Consider the following 20875-nt stretch of genomic DNA (forward strand, 5'->3'; position numbering starts at 1 on the left):
CTAAAATATCTCAAACAAAGCCAGGAAACCCCAAGAACTTCTGTTTACAGGCCTTCATGTAACTGTCATCTTGGTCACTAGGGGTCAGAAGAGACCAACTGACAGAATGGAAGATTTAGCTAGCTTATTAAACTTTAGGCAAAAACTGTCTACTTACACATCCTGAAGAAACACAGTGGCAGAGTCAGCGTCTTGAGGTCTTTATCGGCAACCTGGGGAATATTTCCATATGTTATAGTCTTCGTTTGGTCGGACAAGTCTTGACAAAAATACCACAAATATCCAACTTCATTCACCTGTCGCTCACCTTGCTGCTGGGAAAGTAGCACACTGTTGAAGTTAGCTAGCACCGGTCGTTGATGGCTACCAACGGAAACCGGACACCATCTGTCAATTAGGTATTTATTTAATTAGCTAGGTAAATCATATTGTTAATGCGAGCTCAACGAAAAGAAGTTAGCCTTTCTAGCAACTTATTAGGTGGGGTAAAATCAACGGCAGGTGGGTGTGAAGTCATAAAAAGACGAGTTTTACTAATGGAAAGGGGATGAGTTGTATTTGTTTAGAACCAACGGTCAATCAAAGATGGCGCCGAATCTCTTCTTCGCTTATCAGTAACGTTACTGCAGCTAACGGAAGGAAGTTATTGTTCTACAACAGTAGTGCTTTATCACAGTTGAAATACTAGCCCATATAGCTTTCATATAATAACAAAAGTAGTTTTAATATTTATTGACTTAGCCTTTATAAGAATATACGAAAAAATAGTCATTTATTTAATATATTTATCAGCCCATGTCATTATTTTCAAATATATGCAGATGGTGTTTTAAGTGTTATGCTTTCATTGATGTAGTAAATACTGTTTCACTGAGTTGTGGACAAATTAATGTTTTTCTGCTTGAACACAATAAAATCACTTTCATTTGTCTTAGGCCTAATATTGTATTACAGTGTCTTGTGCCACTGTGGGCATGTGGAGCAGTAACTGTAGAGGCCTGAGAGTGGCGCCCAAGAGCTTTACAAGAATATTCATTATCCATCTCTCCCATTACCCACTTTGAAATTCTATCATTATTAGATTCCACTTTAACTCCTTAAGTCCAGGTCATAAATACATTTGAGATGCCAGCTGACTTGTGAAATCAATGAAAGGCTCACAGATACAACATGTAGAGCAGTAAACACATGCATGAAAGCTGCTTTGATAATGTTTTCATTTTGTCATGCCAACAACAGTAAACACAGCGTTCTGCTTTCATCTGACAAATCCTCCTAAATGGTTGCACACCAAACTACATCTAAAATTATGGATCAATGGATTGATGATAATTTCAGGAGGGGGTCAGAGTATTTACACAACTGGGCATTTTTATTTGGTCTATCAACACTACTGAGGAAGGCATCCATTCATTCTCTAACTACAGTTTATACATGCCCTTTATTTGTGATTAATAGATTACCAAAAGCCTCATTATGATTGATACATGTCAAAATGTGGAAACCAGAGATATAATTATGCACAGTTTACTGCACTTCATGCTCATGCTGGACATTGTCTGGAAAAGGTTCAGTGTTGTTGTTATTGATTATCCAAATGTTTGTGCTTTTATGTTTATATAATTTTATATGACACATCTGTCCAAAATCTTTCAGCTGCTGGGTTGAGATCTGGTGACTGTGAAGGCTGTATCATGTAATTAAGGACATTTTAGATAGAGATGTTTCATCATTAAGGGTGATCAAAATACAAGTAGCTTAAATTGTTTTTAATCTGTTAGAAATCTGTCTTTCTTGAACATCTGAATTAACATGGATAACCTGAATCTTAACAGCCCTGCCAGTATCCCAGGGCACTAGTTTCTTTGTCATTCCCATATGAATCAGATTCATAGACCTTTACCACAGCAGACATTTTGAGCTGTTACAGCAGGAAAAAGCACACATGGAACTAATACGATTGATGATCCTTTACACCAACTGTTGTGATACAATGCAGCATTGAATTATGTTTTAGCTACACCTGTCCTGGCAGTAAAATTTCCCCTACAGCATAACAGAGCCACTGTATTGGGCAAACATTCAGCCCTGTACATTTCCCTTTATCTGAATTTGAATATTGTAGATCTTTAATTAAACACCCAGTCCCTTTTACTAGCCCAGTGTGGCTACACATTTTGACAAATAAACGCCTGTCTCAATTAGACGCCTGGTCTAGTTGCCAAGCAGTTTTTATTTGTTTTGTTTTTTTATAGAAGTGCCTTGGATGTATAAAACCAGGTTGTTGGCTGCCTCAAATTATGTGTCCATTCTTCAGTTATCCAGGAAGTTATTCATATTCCTTTAGTCCGTAGGGTCTTCCAATCAAAAGGGTTTTTCATAAAAAATGAATCCAAGTTGTGTAGTATGCTGCCGTAACTTGCTCTGTCTGTCGTAGCTCAATCAAATGAATGATTCATAATTGTTATATTATCAGAAGCCTATTTTTTATACAAGTAATATTCATACTGGTTTAAATAAACAATTTAATTGTATTTCCCATCTTTGCTGAGCAACAGTGTTGTGTGAAAGGAATTAAAGGCCTGTCCCATATAGATGTCTGTCCCAAATATAAGCCTGTTGATTTGAGTGATTGAAGCAAATAGCCCGGGGTTTTAATTGAAGTTTTATGATAACTCGAATTAAGTCTGAGATCACTTTCTGGCCCCCCTTTATAAATAGTTTCTAATTATTTTTTTCATTACTGACTGATAAATCAAATTAATAATCAACTTTTGGGTTGCCAGGTTGTGGAAAATATTTTTCTTCTAGCATACTTACTTTGTCTTTTTAGCATGCACCACTGCCCAAACGATTATTTTTTCTAGAAAACGGCAACAGGGCATCTAAACTAGAATCACACTCGATGGTTTGTCAGAAAACCCTTTATTGATTAGTTACTAAGATTATAAAATCATAAACGTGACATATAAATGTGGGTGACTGACTAACTTTTGCTCCGGGCTTATGAGAAACTGGGGAACACTGGATTTGCCACAACTTGGCAACCCCAAAGTTGAGCTCATTAATAGCTTATAACTGCTCTAAATGATTTATGAACCAGCAATAAAGCCATTAATTACAGCTTATAAGACTTAATAAAGGGTGCCTTATTAAGACTTAGTTATTTTCCACAAAGTTGGAGACATTAATGTGTGAAGAGCAGCTCAAAGAAAGACATAAGCAAAGTGAAAGATTTTGACTGAGAGAAATCGTCAGTTTGAAAAAGAAAGCGAGAGAGGGAGAGAGGGAGATGTGGGTTTGAGGTTTGTCAATGTGAACCAGTTGCTCAGAGAGGACTCTGGTGGATGGAGGAGGACGGATGGAGGGAGGGCAGCTCTGAGGATAAATGCGCTCTTTCATTTCAAAGTGAGAGAAATCCGTTACTAGAGGCGCATATTTACAGAGACAGAAACTCCCGGGAAACAAGCGGTTTGTTGTAAATGTGAGTTTAAAAAAATCAGCGGAGAGGATCATGGATAACAAGTTACCAGAGGAACCTCAGCTCAAACTTTTGGCTTAATGAGCGCAGTTTGTGTCCACAGGAGAGCTGGAGAGCTTCAAAGACGCGCACCGGAGTCAGGAGGGATAAAGCGCTGGGCTGACTGACTGTTTGGGAAGGTGTTACACATTAGTAATGGTTTAATGACTTTGAACTGCGGCCTCTTGTTCGATGGGACAGGTGCAGGTTTTTCACGGCCAAAACATGGGTCACTGAGGTGTCAATTAAGTTTTCTCTCTTTATCCTAAAGACCTTTACGCGCACTACAATAACTCGCTCCTGTAGTGTGCGCCAAATATTCCCACAGGGAACTTTAAGAAACGCAAAAATCACGGACAGGAATCCTCGTGTGGAGTTGGTTTATTTTATTTTCATCTATATTTAACGACTCGAGACTGCTTTTGTGAACGCACACGCACAGTAGACATGCCACAGCAGCACCGTTTTACCGGATTTTACGCATCTCTTGGGGAAAGAGAGAGCTGAAAAGCGCGTGTTTATATGTGTGTGTGGTGGACGCCGATGCACTGCATTTCCAACAGCTCAGGGGAGACCACTTTGTAAACAGAGAAAAAACACAAGGAAAAAATAGAGGAGAGACTTTTCTTTTTTAAATAAATGGAGCTGCGTAAATACCTGTTGTGCCTGGAGTTCATCCTCCTTCTTAAAGGTAAGAACCACTTCATAGAAGTTATATTTTGGTTTAGAAGTCAACTTTAAAGTTAGTTTTTGCCCTTTTGCTGTTTTTAAAATAAGATAAAACTACTCAATGGGAGTCTGAACAGGAGGGAGGAATCCCTGCTCCTAAACCTGTGAACTTTGGAGAACTAAAAGTCAACCTCTTGTCCATGATTGATGCCTCTTCACTTCCCAGTTGCTCTGATGTCCCCCAGCACTGTCTCTCTGGGTGATATGGTCATTAACCTCCACAATTTTTACACTTCACCAAACAACATGTGGGAATGATTGTGTCACACGCGCCCCCTCTGAGTCCCAAGGAGCTTTATTCTGTGTGACAGTAAGCGACTGACCATAAAGACATTCCTAACATGACTGTGTGCAGAAGAGTAGAGAAGCAGGCGTATTAAAACATATGGCCACACTCCATTTGCCAAACAGATGAAAGGTATAGGAAGTTGTGCACGAGTCCAATAAAGTAATGGTTCCTGGTTCAACGTCTGATCCTTGAGTAAATCAATGAGTTATGTCTGTACTGAGGAAGTATTTCTTTCTCGCTGGAGGCCTCCAGATATACCTGGAGGAGTTTGGAGCCATCACAGATATGTGCATGTATCCTCTGCAGAAAGGTTACTGGTTCATCTCCTCTTACAGCTCACACCTTCTGACCCTGGCAGCTGCGTAACTCGACCCCATCGGCCATATCAGCCATATGCATCGCTTAGACTTCCCCTAATAAGGCGTCTGCCTATGCCATGTGGGTTTTCTCCACGGAGCATGAACATCAGCTCCCCTCCTGTACTCATGTTCGATGTGGTAGAGCAGCCTCACACACCTCATTGAGCCATTCCTGCTCAGCAGCAAGCAACCTAAGAAAAAGGCCATTGTTGTCTACCAAAAAGAAGTGTTTATTCAGCTGATAAGCAGTGGTTAAACTGCACGGTTAGTGAAGCAAAATTAAATCAATGGGCTGAGATATTATACCGTGCAAGGCGTGTTACGTTGGTACCTGCTCTGAATCACACACAGTCTGTGAAGCCAATGTGAGACATTGGCATTTGTGCCAAATTGTTAAATTAAGAATGATTATCCATGCAGCCAGTTGCATGCCATGCAGAGTGCTTCTAATGCAGAAGCTGAGGAATGAACGGGGACCACATACTGAAACACACCTATTATCAGAGGTGGAACCAACTCAGTGTTTTGCAAGTCACGTTTAATTCTCAAGGCTTTGCACTCAAGTCCAAAGTCAAGTCTCAAGCCAGTACAGGCATGAGGCCCGAGTCAAGGATGACAGGTCCCAACTGCTAAACTTGGATTTTTGAGTCCTAAACAAGTCATAAGGCATTCTTTACCAAATGTAATGCCATTTAACAGCGGTTACAATATATTCAATGTAAAAATCATGAATGGGTTTTAAAATTTGTATTTTTTTTAAAAGCTAAAAGCGCTAGCCTTGCCTTACCATTCCTTGTATAACTTCAAACGTTCAAAGAAGTTGGGAGTTGTTTTGTCTTTGTCATAGACTGTAAAAATAATGGACGTGGCTACTGTGACATCACCTATTGGTTTGTCGACTCCTGTTTTGAAGCCTTGACTTCAGCATTTTGGCGGTCACCATCTTGTTTTTTTGGAGCTAGAAGTGACCATATTTGGGTGAGAAGCTGGCGCTGTGGAGGAGGGAGGGGTGGATCTGACTTAGACGCCGAGGACACTATCGGCAGGCAGCCTGTCTAAAGCTATAAATCAGCTATAGAGACCAAAACCATCTTTGCACCAGGCTGAGAACATGTTTATTTCTGCTGTAAAGTTGGGCATTTTAACATGAGGGTCTATGGGGACTGACTCGCTTCTGGAGCCAGCCTCAAGTGGCCATTAGAGGAACTGTAGTTTTTGGCACCTCCATGATAGCTTCATCTTTTCTGCCCCGGAGGCTGCTGCTTGGTATTCGTCTATAATTTTCGACCCGCACATTTTACATAGCCCACTTCTATACATTTTTTTTGACCACTGCATAGTTTTTGTATGTGAGCAAAATAGCCTTTGGTATCATTTTTTCCAGCTGGCGCTCAGTAATGTAACATAAGTTCTTCATGGTTCATCCCTGTAACTTGATTGGATGCCATCAGATTGGTTCAGACAAAGTGGATCTTGGGAATTAAGTGTTGACTTGCTCGGAATTAATAGCGTTAATGTAAGCTGATTCAGGAAACAAAGGGAAATGATCGTGATTTGCAGCACACTTCATAAATAACATACTTTCGGTACGTATTTTCAAGTCAAAAGACTCCGGTCTAAGTGAAGTCATGAGACACTGGTGGTAAAGTTCAAGTTAAGTTGCAAGTCTTTGATTTTGCCAAGTCTGAAGTCATTAAAATTGTGTCACAAGTCATGTAACTGGAGTCCACACCTCTGCCTATTACACATGCCAGCAGCCAAATGTATCCTGTGGTTAGTTTTTACACATTGCCCTCCATTATCAGTTTAAATCAAGCATGTACATGGTAATTGCTCCCTTCTTTTTTTACTGTTCAACCTTTGCTTTAATTTGTACTGTAGTTTATGTGATCTTAGTGTAAGTGTTCTTGCATGTGTGTGAGTTTGCTAGCTTCCACATGTGTCATACAGGAGCGTGTAGGTGAGGGAGTATGTGTGTTATGTTAATGGTTTCAGCAGAGCTCCCCTGATGCGGACAGCAGGCATCCCATGCCTGTTACACTCTGTTATGCTTTACTGAGATGTCGAACACAGGTGTGTGTGCGTGTGTGTTTGACTCCAGTCATTCATAAATTTTAGCTATTATTCTCCTAGCTATCTTCTTGTGTTTTCGCTGACTCTCATTCCCACTCCCCCACTTCTTCCACCCCCATTCCCCACGAGAGGGTGACAGAGATGAGAACAGAGCTTGAACGAGATAATGGAGAGAAAATCTGTGAAAGAGTGAGAAGAGGTGAAGGAGGGGGGGATGCACGGGAAACATTATGAGTCAGTTAAATAGAGATGATGGAAACAGATAGACAAGTAGACATCTCTACTGCAGGACATTCCACTGAAGTGCTATATGTCAGGGATGTAAATTAAAGACACAAAGGAACAGACAAGGACAACTTAAATATGGTAATCCAATTAAAACGACATACATCAGTGTCTCTGCCTGCTGCTGCAAGTGCTGACATGTCTCTATAGTATCCAAGACAAAGTAGTGTCAAGTTCAGTTTCTGTGCACAGACGTATATACATACTGCACAATTACAGCCATACACATCCAGCCAGCAGTAGCGCCCAGAGCTGAATGTGTGGTTGAGAGAATCTGGACCCAGTTTGGCTTGATAAATGTTTGCTGCCAGTTGTCATGGTGATAGGTGGTCAGACGGGCTGCGGTACAGTGTCATATATAAACCCCAATGAAAATGGAACCAGAGGAGGGAGGACAGGACAGGGAAAACAGGGAACGATGGTACAGTTTTGTGGGTTGGGAACGGAGAGGGGGCCTTATGGTAAAGTTACAGTGTGTGCATTTATGTGTGTTTGTGTGTTCATGTGTGTTTTGGGAGAAGAGTAAAAGAAAGGAGCAATTTAGGGTTTATGAGAGAATGAGTGAAATAGGAGTATGACAGAGAAAATCAGTAGCAGGGGTTGTTATCGGAGGCCTGGTTTGTTGTGGAAAGCAATTTGGAATCGGAGAGGGTGGGTGTATGTTGCCACAAGAAAAGACAGAAACATTTTACTACGCTGTGTATACGAGCGCTGGTGGGAGAGAATCAGAGAGAATAACTTGTTGCAACAGGGCTGGATAGAAAGATTTTTTACTCATTCTGGCCATGAAAACGGAAGATTTAGTATTACAGAATGACTCCATCCTTGCCTACGCATATTCCCATCGGTGAAGTGTATTAAACATCTGTGTAGAGCCAGAGAGATGGCTGAATCTCATCAAAGTCACTGGAGGTTTGGACGTTGAAATATTGGAAGCTCACACAGATCTGCAAAATGAGCAGGAAGGACTTGGAGTCTACAGCTACAGTAGCAGCTCTCTGACTCTCGACTCACAGTGGTGCTTTGAGCTAAATGCTAATGTTGGCATTCTAACATGCTCACGATGACGGTGCCAACATGCTCATGTTAAGCAGGTATAGTGTTTATCATATTTAGTTTAGCATGTTAGCATGCTAACTTCTGCTAATTTGCGCCAAAGTACAGCTGAGGATGATGGGATAGTTGTTTAGATTGCAGGTGTTTGGTCATAAACCAAAGTACTGGATAGGCTTGAACAATATTTATGTTTTCATAACTTCAAACTAGGGATGTTCAGATTGACAAATTTCACCGATGTTTACTCTGGAGTTTAAAGTTAGACTTGACGACTGGTCTAAAAGTAAGACAGCAGTCAGAATTGAGCACAATTTAATCTACAAGGTTAAACATCGTCAAGAGAAATATTGCATATTTAATAAAAGCTATTTGAAATCGTTGATCAAATTTTTCATTTATCAAATTGTATTTTTGATGCCACTAAAATGTGTGGCACTGTGCTTTATGAACATTGCAGATTATCCTACAAAACACGACAATAAATGTTAAGAAATAACATTTATTGAAAGGAATATTCTATGGGAAAATAAATCTTTAGGAAACTGTCTGATTTTTGCAATGACATTCTCAACACAGTGGCATAAAATAGTTATAATCTCAAAAAAAGGTTAACCGACCAGTATTTCTGGTGTTGACTGGTAAGGTTAGCAACATTAAATCAACTAGATGACTGATTGCGTACATCCTACTTCATACCTTCCACAGTATATGATGGTATTTGTGTTTGTGGCGCTACCTAACCAACCACACCCCCCTACCTTTTTGCAAGGTCTCTTTGCTTTTTTAGTCTAATAAAAAAAAAAAAACTCCCAGAATGTCAAGAAAGGTCATATTCTTACACCTATTTTTCTCATTAAACATTGAAATACAACCATACACCTTCTACATTCAAGTTTCTCTCCTCCACCGAACCAAGATTGTTAGCCCAACTGCCTTACAGTTAAACATAAAACACACTTCGTTCAAACTCAAAAATACACACAAAATAAAACTAACCAAAACCATGTTAGTTAGTCTTGTTAGTCATTTAGTTAGTTGATCCACTGTTCAACAATCACCAACTCTGGTTTGGTTGAAATAAATCCTTAATTCACCCAGTTCGAAGTGAAAATATAACGTTATCCCCACCACAGGCAGCTGCCATGCTTGCCAGATCAGCTGCCTGTTCTACATGTAGAGAGTGACCTCTGGTGGCGCGTGCTGTGCACTACAGACAATACATCCTCAATACAACCTCTCCATATGATTTTAATAGAAAGAAGAGCTTCTATATTTTTCGCGGTACTTAAAATCATACCGTCAGGAGTCTGAATACCCTGGTATATCGTAATACAGTGATACTGCCAGAGCCTTGTACTAGACAGATTTAAATTTTGACCTGATCATAGTGCAAGATCAGAATCAGAATCAGAATCAGAATCAGAAATACTTTATTGATCCCCGAGGGGAAATTATTTGGTAACAGACAAAGGTAACAGATCACTAATGTTAGGAGGATTGAATGTGTGCACCAAATTTCATGACAATTCATGCAGTAGTTGTTGAGACATTTAACTCGAAACCACAAATGTGAACCTCATTGTGACAAAGGTCAGTAGATCTCCAAAGTCCACACAGTCCATCCTTTGGGGAACATATAAGTCCATACAATACAAAATTTTATGGCAAACCATCAAATGTTAGTTGAGATAATTCAGTCTAGACCTTACTGGTGGATCGATCGACAGAATGACATTGCCATCCAGAGTCGTGCTGCTACATGGCTATAAAACCCACATATCTTGGGACAAGAACAAGAAGAAACTTGGCTGAAAATGCAATGACATTACAGGGAAAAACATCTGCACAGAAGAGAAAATGAAGAAGCAGGTAGCAGAAACAGCAGTGTGTGAGAAAGGCAGGGGCCGAGATGGAAGAGAAACAGTGAACATATCTAGTTTCCTTCTGCAAACCAAGTGGAATCCCCCTCTGATTGGCCTGGCCGAGGTAACTGTCTGTGTGTGTCAGTGTGTATTTGTGGGGAAGTATCTGTATACAAGTGTGTGAGGAGCTGGTGTATAATCACAGCAGCAATGTTCTGGTCTTGTTCCCCATCTGGACCACTTTCCTCCAGTGGAATCACTTAGTTATGTACAGTAGGAGAGTTACTGTAGATGCCTGTGCGCATGCTGCTAAATTACATGTCAAGTCAAATGTATTTAGAAATCCCCTTCAGCAAAACACATCCAACACACCCTGCTTTCCAGGGCTACAAATAACATACAGTAGATGCAAAGTGGGACAAGTTAAATACCAACTGTCAGGGGGAGCATAGTGTTCCTGAGACTGGACTGAAAATACAACACGGTGATGCTCTTTAATTTAGGTAGAGCTGTGTATCTAAAGGAAACAGCAAGGAGAGTTTATAATCTGTCACACAGATACTGAAAACATCAGCAGACTGAAACAGGAAATAAACGTGGATGCATTTGTCACTGCTCTCTACAGTATACTGTGTGTTTTAGACCCAAGTATGAACCAAACAAATGGTTTGCATAGCATAAACTTGACATTTTCTCTAGCGCCATCATGAGGTTGACATTTGTGGTTTCGACCTAAATGTCCCAACAACTATTGGATGCATTCCCATGAAATCTGCTTCACACATTCATGTCCACCTCAGGATGAACGATAGTAACTTTGGTGATTTCTTTGGTGAGTTTAGCGCTAATTAGCAAATGTAAGCATGCTAACAGGCTAAACTAAGATGGCATACATGATAAACCAAATACCAGCTGAACACTGGCATGTTAGTATTGTCCCCATAAGGGGGTCATTCCTATGTTCCCCAGATTTATATGGCACATAATGGGAACATGACAGGGTTATATTCCCAAGGTACTGTGTCCCCCAGTCCTGTATAGCACATAATTGGAACCTGACGAAGATGTTCTCTAGCTCCTTATTTGTTTAATATGACATTAGGTTAGAGGACTAAAATCTAAGGCTGTTTTAGGGACAGAGAGGGACAAGAAAATGGTATGAACACAATATGTTGTATGTACATATATGAATATGAACATAAGACCTTGGGGACTGATACATTCACATGCTAGCATGCTTAGCATACTTAGCATTTAGCTCAAAGCACCACAGTGTCTAAGTAGCAACAGACTCAATGAGCTGTTACTGTAGACTCTTCGTCATGTTGTTCATTAAAGGTAAATATCTTAATGGGTAAAAGCCATTCCAAAAATACATACTGTAAGGTTGAGTTGGGCTCAGCCTTACAGATAGGGTAGGAGTTCGGACATCCGGACGGAGCTCGGAGTAGAGCTGCTGCTCCTTCGCATCGAAAGGGGTCAGTTGAGGTGGTTTGGGCATCTGCTCAGGATGCCTCATGGGCACCACCCATTAGAGCTGTTCCAGGCATGTCCAACCAGTGGGAGGCCCTGGTACAGATCCAGAACATGCTGGAAGGATTATATATATATATCTCAATTGGCCTGGGAATGCCTCCTCCCCCAGGAGGAGCTGGAAAGCATTGCTGGGGAGAGGGGCATTTAGAGACCTTTGCTCAGCCTGCTGCCCTCGCAACTCGGCCTCAGATAAGCAGTTGAAAATGGATTGATGGATGGATGTTACATTTTAAAATCACATGACTAACTGATGGACTATACAAAGAAACCAGAGAGCAAAAAACTGGAAAAGCAACTTTTATAATTTTGAATTCTCAGATGCACAAACTTGTAATAAATCAATTTAGCTAGTAATGTAAAGATCTGCAGTGTTGGTAATGAGCCAATAATCCTAATCTTATTTGTTTTTAATTATAAAAGGACATCAGTAAACTCGTGTTCACTAAGTTTCACACTGATAAGCAAAGCTGGAAACATTCAAAGGAAAACTTCACCCCCAAATCAAATCTACATATTTTTCCGCTTGTGGTATTTATCAAGATTTTTTTGGTGTGAGCTGCCGAAAGTTGGAGATTTATTAGCTGAAGATTTCTGCCCTCTCTCCAATATGATGGAATGAGATGGCACTCAGCTTGTGGTGCTCAAAGCTATAAAAAAATAATTTGAAAAACTCAACAGCAATGTCTCTTTCCAGAAATCATGACCTGGTTACTCAAGATAATCCACAGACCTCGTTGTGAGCAGTTTCATGCAGGAACTATTTTCTTTCTACTGAACTACACGTGTTAACCGTATCTACTCGTGCTCGTGACAGCACGAGATGTAAACATTAATGGCTGAGCTGTAACAGTAGCTAGCTCAGTGGTGCTAGGTGAGCTAGCAGTAGATGCACACTTCCTTCTGCACAGTAATACGGTTGGCGGATGTAGTTCAGTAGAAAGAAAATAGTTCCTACATGAAACTGCTCACAACAAGGTCTGTGGATTATCTTGAGTAACTGGATCATGATTTTTGGAAAGAGACATTGCTGTTGAGTTTTTCAAATGTATTTTTTGGCGCTTTGAGCACCACAAGCTGAGTGCCATCTGGTTCCATTAAATTAAAGAGAAGGCAGACATCTCTACAGCCAATATCTCCAACACTCTGTAACTCACACTAAAACAATCTAGACTGAAAAAGTAGCACTACAGGTAAGAGGGAAATATGTATTTTTGATTTAAGGGAGGACTATTCCTTTAATCCACATAGGTGTATATTAATTTACATTTCTCTACATTGTATATAAATACTGTCCTTCTTTTTTCTGGTGTTGGGAAACCATATTTAGGATTTTCCTCCTTCGGACTGTGAAGAAACGAGATGTGTTTATTTCACTTTTCCTGCTGGAACATGTTTTCATGCTTCAGTTTACACCTAAATGTTCACAGCTCGGTGAACTGTCTGACTACCATCTTGTTGCTGTCTGTCTTCTCTGTGTCTCCCTCACCTCTCTCTCTCTCTCGTTGTATGAAGGGCAGGCTTGTGTGTCATAACAGGGGGCTTACTATACTCCATAGTTTTTCTAACCCACACCCTTCTCCGCCTTGCCTCTTCTCTTCTCTCCCCTCTCTCATTCGCCTCAGACTGAACTCCCTTTTTCCTCAGAGGTTGCCTCTGGTCACTCTGTTTATCCATCTTTCTCAGCCCCCCCTCTCCTTCCCTTGACTCCCCTCTCCGAAGGCCAAGAGGGGAAATAATAATCTGACTCTGCACTGTAGAAGTACAGTTGTGTACACACAGCTCCAAGTTATGTTTTTCACCCATTTTAATGACTAATTATGCTAATGCCAACTCGTGTTTATGACGCCTTAAAGAGATAGTTCACTTTTTTTGAAGTGGGGTTGTATGGGGTACTTATCCTCAGATGGTATATTACATACAGTAGATGTTGGTCGGCACGCCCACAGTTTGGAGGCGCAGGCTGGAGTCTGACATGGAAGCAAAACAATCTACTGCTGTGGAGGGGGCAGCAACAAAACATATGTTAGCCACCTAAAAAAAGTCACACATATCAGTTTAAGTGTACGCTATATTAAGAGTATTTTCACTGCTTCATCTTAATGTCAGACAGTGATTTCCAGTGGGAAAATTAGGTTGTCATATTGCTCTCTTTAAAGCCAGACTCCATTGAGAAAAACAGTGATTTTACATTGTGAACACAGGAGCTGCTGGTCTACCGCTGCCTCGATCAGTCATTTTGTTTGTGTTATTGACTTTGGCGTTTCAAAGTGTTAGTTAAGATTCACCAAAGTCACTCAATAACAATGAGGAGCATGCCATTAATGTTTAGATCTTGTGCCATCACAAGCAGTCATGAACGCATCTACTCATGAGTAGATGCACACTTCCTTCTGCGCATTGATACACAGAATAGATAGATTATAAGTAGCACTACAAGTAAGATAAATAGTAATACAGGTTAGAGAAAAAGAAAGTATTTTCTATTTGGGGGTGAACTGTCCCTTTAAGGTCGGAAAACAACTCTTTATATAAGCTATATCCTCCTGAGACCCGAACTTTTGTTTGGTTTGCATTTTTAATTTCTCCGAGTTTCTAAACTAAACATTGTCAGTGATAATTAAGTCCCAATGTCCTCAAACGAGATGAAAATTAAGTCCCAACATCCTCAAACAGGCCAACAATAAAGTCCCAGTGTCCTCAAATGAAACGACCATAAAGACCTAGTGTCCTCAAACGAGTACTTCCCAATTAACTTAGCTTGTTATTGCTGCTAAAATTGGTCAAATTTGTTGCCATATCAAACTACAAACATTATTAAATAAACAAGTTTCAACCATAAAATGTAATCAGGTTTTGAGCCTTGTCCAGTTTTGTGTCGGGATCGCCTGCAGACTGACTTGGCAGAGATGGCTGCCATCTTGTTTTTACATGGATTAGTGTATTGTGCTCTTACTACCACTAGATGGCACATAAAAGGTGTCCACGAACAAGGACAACAGGTCTAACTTAAGAAGAATGAAGTGTAAGGTCAAGTAAACTCAAAATGTTATGACCTCATATGAGGACACAGGGTCTCAGGAGGATATTACGTTTACACTGAGTGAAATATTCAAACCTAAGACTCCATTTTGGCTGCACTATTTCATCAAGTGGAAATATTTTAGGTCTTTTAGGGATCGTCTTTTATACATTTTGTAAATTTGATGTACAGTTCAGTCATGAGTCACCATGAATTTACATTGATAAAGATACCAGCATGCATGCTATATAACTGTCTGGAGGTTTGATGTGGTCATTAAGTTAAATGATATATCAGATTCAAAGTAAGTAGGCCTACATATATGTGCAGCTATGGATGTTTCTTTGCAATAAGAGTCACCATCAGTCCTCTCTTTGAGGCACACACAATCGCCCCCTTCTATCCCCATCCATAAAAAAGTGACCTCCCCAAAAGTCATGGAATAGTTTGCACACTGTGTCAAATAATCTTTTCTGTTTTGTCTTTCAGGGTTGTGTTATTGTTTTAACATAGATGTAAAGCATCCGCGGATCTTCACCGGTCCTGAGGACGCTCTGTTTGGCTTCTCTGTTTTACAACATGAGGATAACGGAGAGAAATCGTAAGTGTCCGTGATTGTGTGTTAAAAGACAAGGAAAAACAAATTAAACTGTCATTAATTCTTGCACAACGAGGATCTATGATGATGCTTTGATGATAAGTGACTCACTGTGTCATTCTGCTGAAGGATGCTGGTCGGCGCTCCGTGGGACGGGCCGCCCAACAACAGGAAAGGAGATGTTTACAAATGCATCATAGGAGAGGAGAAGAACTCAAGCTGCAGCAAAGTGAATCTAGGTGAGTGAAACAAACACGCTCAACAAATTAAATTCACATTAAGTTTAGATGTGTTACCGAGGTGTTACAGTAAACTGGTCTGTCTATCTCAGGTGAGAGTGCTCTCCAGAACGTTTCTAAAAACCTGAAGAATTCTCACCTGGGAATGACGCTGACTCCAGACTCACCTGATGGCTTCCTGGTACGTGGTCTCCACACTGAGAAACAAGACTTTTTACTTGTGCTGTGTGGTTATTTGGGTCGTGTGTGGGAGCCTAAGGGATGTGGCGAGACCAGGTTGTGTTTGTTTAACAGAATTTTAATGAATCATCTCTGTTGGTGTTTTATTTGACTTCAGATGTGACCATGACCCCCACTTCCTGAATACCTTTTTGGAGATTCATATGCACATTTGCACAGTCAGACTGAGTTGGCCAACTGAACTGAGATCATGCTTTCAATGCATAGGCATACTACTGTAATTACTGTAATTGCACAAGTTAGTGGGCTATGTAGAGCCTGCCTCTAACTGGCTAATTTCTGTTCTATTTTCGTGAGATTGTAGATACAAATTTGAGAGTGATACCAGGCATGGTGCCAGGATTTCAATTTTGGATGGGCCAAAGTAATTTTGGCAGGGCCTTTTAATTACAGAAGTTAATACTGTTTGCCCTCCTTACACGGTTTCCAAGTAGTCTGGCTAAAACAGAAATGACTGATATCATACTGTGGAAGGCGACTAGTGTGTCAGGCTGATTATGATACTTTTGAAATCTTTTTCCAAAACATTTTTATAGCCCAGATAGCTTATTATAAAAATAGCTTTTTTTCAGCATGAACATTCTACACTTTGTTTTATCCGTAACCTTCTCCACAATTCAGTCATTCAGCATCAAGAGGGTTTTATACAAGGAATCCAAGTTGTGAATATTGTCATGTGAAGTCCATTGCTACCTCTCGGTGCAGTCCTAACATAAACAATATCTTCTCATCCTCCTGCACAGTGCTCTTGGGTATGTTTGTTTAAGTTGCTGCCTTCCATAGGCTGTAAAAATAATGGATATAGCTACTGTGATGTCACCCATTGGTTTATGGACTCTCATTTTGAAGCCTCTGAGGCATTTTGGCTGTGACTATCTTGGTAATTTGCAGTGAGAAGTGACCATGTTTGGAGGAGAAGCTAGCGCTGTGGAGGAGTGAGCAGTGGATGTGACTGTAAAGCTTAGGACACCTTTGGTAGACAGTCTGCCACTCAAAGCGTCCCACCCTTAATTATGTGTAATTCAAGGCTTAATAATATTCACCAGGGAAATTAACTATAGAGACCAAAACTGTTTTGTACCAGGCTGTAAACATGTTTATTTCTGCAGTAAAGTTGGGCATTTTAACATGTTGTCTTCAGGGACTGACTGGCTCCCGGAGCCAGCCTCAAGTGGTCATTTAAAGAACTGCAGTTTTTGGTGCTTTGGTGTTGGCTTCATTTTTCAGCCCTGGAGGTTGCCACTTGTCAGCTACAGAAAGAAAGTGTCCCCACCTTTTTCTGCTTAGTTTTCACCAGCACCTGAAGTAAAATATGTGCTCCAAATTTTGGGAGGCTAGTGGGCTCTGTTATGCATCTTTGCAGGCCAGTCCTTTATTTTTTATAAAGGAAAATTATGTTTTAGTCTCGCTTGTGTGTTTAAATGTTAATTCTAATGGTTAAAAATAAAAGTTAAGAAAGTAAATGTTCCCCCAGTCATTTAGGATAGACAAATTGTGCAATTGATACTGTTTTTCCTCCCAAATGAAGGTCAAATCTTTCAAGAGTCTCAAATAAGTCAAACCTCAGAGCAGGTCAAGTGCAAGTCCTTATTTCTGAAACTTTAGTCTAACTCGCTGCACACATCTCGCTGTTGCTCTCCAATTTCTCCAGTTTTGAGGCTTCTGGCTTGCAGAGGGACACACATCTGCCCAGGCCAGGGAGCAGAAATGTGTGTGCTTTGTCCGTGTGTTTGTATGTTATGTTAGTTACTTTGTGTGTGTGTGTGTGTGTGTGTGTGTGTGTGTGTGTGTGTGTGTGTGTGTGTGTGTGTGAAGCAAGTGCGCTTGCGTGTTCTGGTGTCTGCCAGGTTTTTACTGCTGCTCCGGGTGTGGAGTCGTGTACAGTTCATGAACGCCATCCAGCTTAGCCCACTTTAATATGTGTGTGTGTGTATATGTGTGTGTGTATGTGTGTGTGTGTTTATCTTAACCCCAGTGGTCAGGTCTATAACAGGATCGGAATGCGTCTCCGGCCCTTTGTTAATGACAGACCTACCAAAAGCCATAGCACCTCTCTCCCTTTCCTCCGTCCTCTCCCTTCATTCTTTCTCTCATCCCTCTCTCCATCCCTTCCTCTCCGCCTGTCTGTGTGCCTGAGGAGAAACCCGTTCATAATGACAGGGTGAGCAAAACCAGGATGTTTCTCTTTTTCTCATTCTCCCCCCATTTCAACCCCACTTTCGGTCTCCCTCTTTTGTCTCTCTGCTGAATGCACGAGTTTCTCTTTTATCTCCTCTTTCCGCACTTCCCCCCTTATTCCTCCCTCTTGGAATGAAAGCCAAATAAACGGCATGCTTTGAAGACAGAAATATTTTTATACGACGCCCCCCCTACCCCACAACCGCCCCACATTCACCCCCTACATTTAGCACAATCAGATTTAAATTGCTCCACTGGTCTGCTGTTCCAGCTCTGTTAAACCACTCATGACAACAGTGACTGCCAGCATGTCAACAATAGTCTCTGCCTCTCCCTCATTTCTCTGTCCCCCAGACCACACTATTGTAGTTTTTCCATGACTTATTCCTTTTCATTACTTGTTTTCTTTTTGTTCCCTGTCTGCCCTCATTTAGTCCTTTTTTTCGGTGTTTATTCTGTCACCCAACCGCATTTGTCTACGTGTTTAAACCCTTTGTTAACGACCGAAAAAACCACCTACGCGCCGTGTGAGCGGAACACAAACACTTGAAAATACAAACCGCTCAAATTGACTGTAGATGCTCCCGAAATTTGCTTCACCTGTGAAACAGATGCTGATGTGTTTATGTGTCTGTGTGTTGTGTTTGGCAGGCATGTGCCCCTCTGTGGTCTCAAGAGTGTGGTACGTCTATGTTCAGCACTGGCATCTGTGCCTCTGTCAGCGATGACCTAGAACCAAGAGAAACCATCGCTCCAACAGCGCAAAGTAACCACACTTTTACACACACACACACACACGCACACATTTAGGCATGCTGCACAGGCCTGCTTTGGCAAACCAAATATATTTTTTCACCTCCCGCATGTGGCAGGGTGCTCCACATACATGGACATTGTGATCGTGCTGGATGGATCCAACAGTATCTACCCCTGGTATGAGGTCCAGAACTTCCTCAGCAACATCCTCAGCAAGTTCCACATCAGCTCGGATCAGATGCAGGTAAAAGTGCAAGTCAGTGTGTATTTGCACTGCCTACAATAAATATTATTTACATTAGTAATGGAAACTTGTGGGTTTGAATCTGAGTGAGTCTCCCACTTAAATCTCTGGAACCCCGTAGCTGTTGCCCAGAGCAGTAAGACAAGCTATTCCCTTGAGTGAAAACATGCATGGAGCAACACATATGAAGAACCAGTTTGGCAAATATGACCAGAATGAATTGCTTTGGTAATGTAAAGGGACGTGAGCCGAGCTAGCTTGAGGTTGAGGAGGAATGGAAGTCGGAGGGGGGGATCTGGGGACGTTATTCTAAGCTAAACAACAAGAAGAGTGAGAGGGGGGTTTGGGTTTTGAAAAGGGAGGGTAAGGGGTAGCAGGCAATGTGAGGTGAAGAGGAAATACCTCTGGTTTCTGAATGAATTCAAAAATTCCCCAAGTGCACTGTTTGCTTTAAGAACAGGATTGGTACTTAAAGAGATAGTTCACCCCAGAAACAAGAGTCTCAGATGTTGCTTTCCACAGCTATGTGCCAGCACCACCATGAACATGTGGCATGGTTGAAATACTTGTGTGTTTGTGTGCACATTCAGGTTGGTATACTGCAGTATGGCGAAGTAGCAGTCCACGAGTGGTCTCTGAAGGACTACCAGACCACACAGGAGGTGGTGGAGGCCGCCAAGAACATCAGCAGACAGGAGGGACGAGAGACGCGCACCGCATACGCCATCCACACGGCCTGGTAGGCCCGTCAATCATTGTTACTTCACTCTGACTGGCTGATGTTCTTTGTCCTAAAACATGATACTTCACTCTGACTGGCTGATGTTCTTTGTCCTAAAACATGATTTGGCCGGCTAACTGGAAACTTCTCTGGCTGTTTAGATTTTGGTGTACCATTCCTAGAGGTTTTCTCTAAATATATCACAGTATAATTTGTAGTTATAATGACAATAAGCTCTATTTTCTTCTGGTTTGGTCTTCTTTCTAAAGATAAAGTGATCCAGTTTGATTTCATCAGGCTGCTTTTGATTAACTGGTCACCGTCCTGCCAGACAAAGATTAGATTAAACATTGTAACACAAGGTACTTAAAACTGCTACAGTCAATATTTTGATTTTGACAGTGGATCAAATAACTGTCACTCGTGGTGACAAACCCATACGTAATTATGATAAATCCTCAGCTCTTTTCTTGCATCTTTCAGTTCATTGTTTTTGAGAGTCAGAGCAGGCAGCTCAACAACAAAAAAATCTGACAAACCCACTGTACACTACTTTCCCAGCATCAATCAGCAGACAAAATGAGCACCCAGCTGGTGAACATAGAGGAGCATCAAAGGGGCTCTGCAAAATTCAGAGTGTATGAGTTCCCAACAGGAGGAGGTAGCTAAGTCAGCAGCTAGCAGCTAACAGTGCTACCTTTATAAACAGCAATAAAAAATGGCAGAAGTGACAGAGCTAACAGTGTTAACCAGGGGGAAACCAGAGGGTGGGCGCTATGCTTACGCAACAACACTGCCATGGTTTCAGTGGTAACCGCCATATGAGTGCAGTAAAAACCAGCGGCGATGAGCTAGCCAGTGGGATAACATGCTTGTGATGCTGGACCAGCTTACCACAACAAACCACAGAGAAGCTCAGAATACAACAGCCCACAGAGGTGACTTCATCCTCTGCTCAGGACACCATTACTGCATACTAGGGATGTCACGATTATAGATTTTCTTGGTACGATTATTGTCAGAGAAATAATCACGGTTTTACAATTATCACGATTATTATGCATTAATTAATTTCACACTATAAATGTGTAAAATCACATGAACACTCCTTATAGATCTTTAAGTTTCATTTATTTCCATGCCAACATAACAAAAATAATATAGCAACAAA

The 20875-nt window shown here is 41.1% G+C and overlaps 1 protein-coding gene across 2 annotated transcripts in view; it reads left to right on the plus strand.

Annotated features, from left to right (window-relative positions):
• The first annotated feature begins 3351 nt into the window (after positions 1–3351).
• Positions 3352–20875, plus strand: part of itga10 (integrin, alpha 10) — a 43563-nt gene continuing 26039 nt past the window's right edge. Inside the window, exons 1-7 of one of the 2 annotated variants that reach the window (XM_050045894.1) lie at positions 3352–4211; positions 15218–15329; positions 15456–15565; positions 15658–15746; positions 18635–18749; positions 18856–18983; positions 19574–19722. In XM_050045894.1, the coding sequence (XP_049901851.1) occupies positions 4160–4211; positions 15218–15329; positions 15456–15565; positions 15658–15746; positions 18635–18749; positions 18856–18983; positions 19574–19722 (755 nt within the window). In that variant the 5' untranslated portion in view covers positions 3352–4159. The remainder of the gene's footprint in view (positions 4212–15217; positions 15330–15455; positions 15566–15657; positions 15747–18634; positions 18750–18855; positions 18984–19573; positions 19723–20875) is intronic. The other variant, XM_050045895.1, reaches the window with a different exon arrangement.

The sequence above is a fragment of the Epinephelus moara genome, chromosome 6 (genome assembly GCF_006386435.1).
Source record: "Epinephelus moara isolate mb chromosome 6, YSFRI_EMoa_1.0, whole genome shotgun sequence".
In the NCBI taxonomy this organism is placed as follows: domain Eukaryota; kingdom Metazoa; phylum Chordata; class Actinopteri; order Perciformes; family Serranidae; genus Epinephelus; species Epinephelus moara.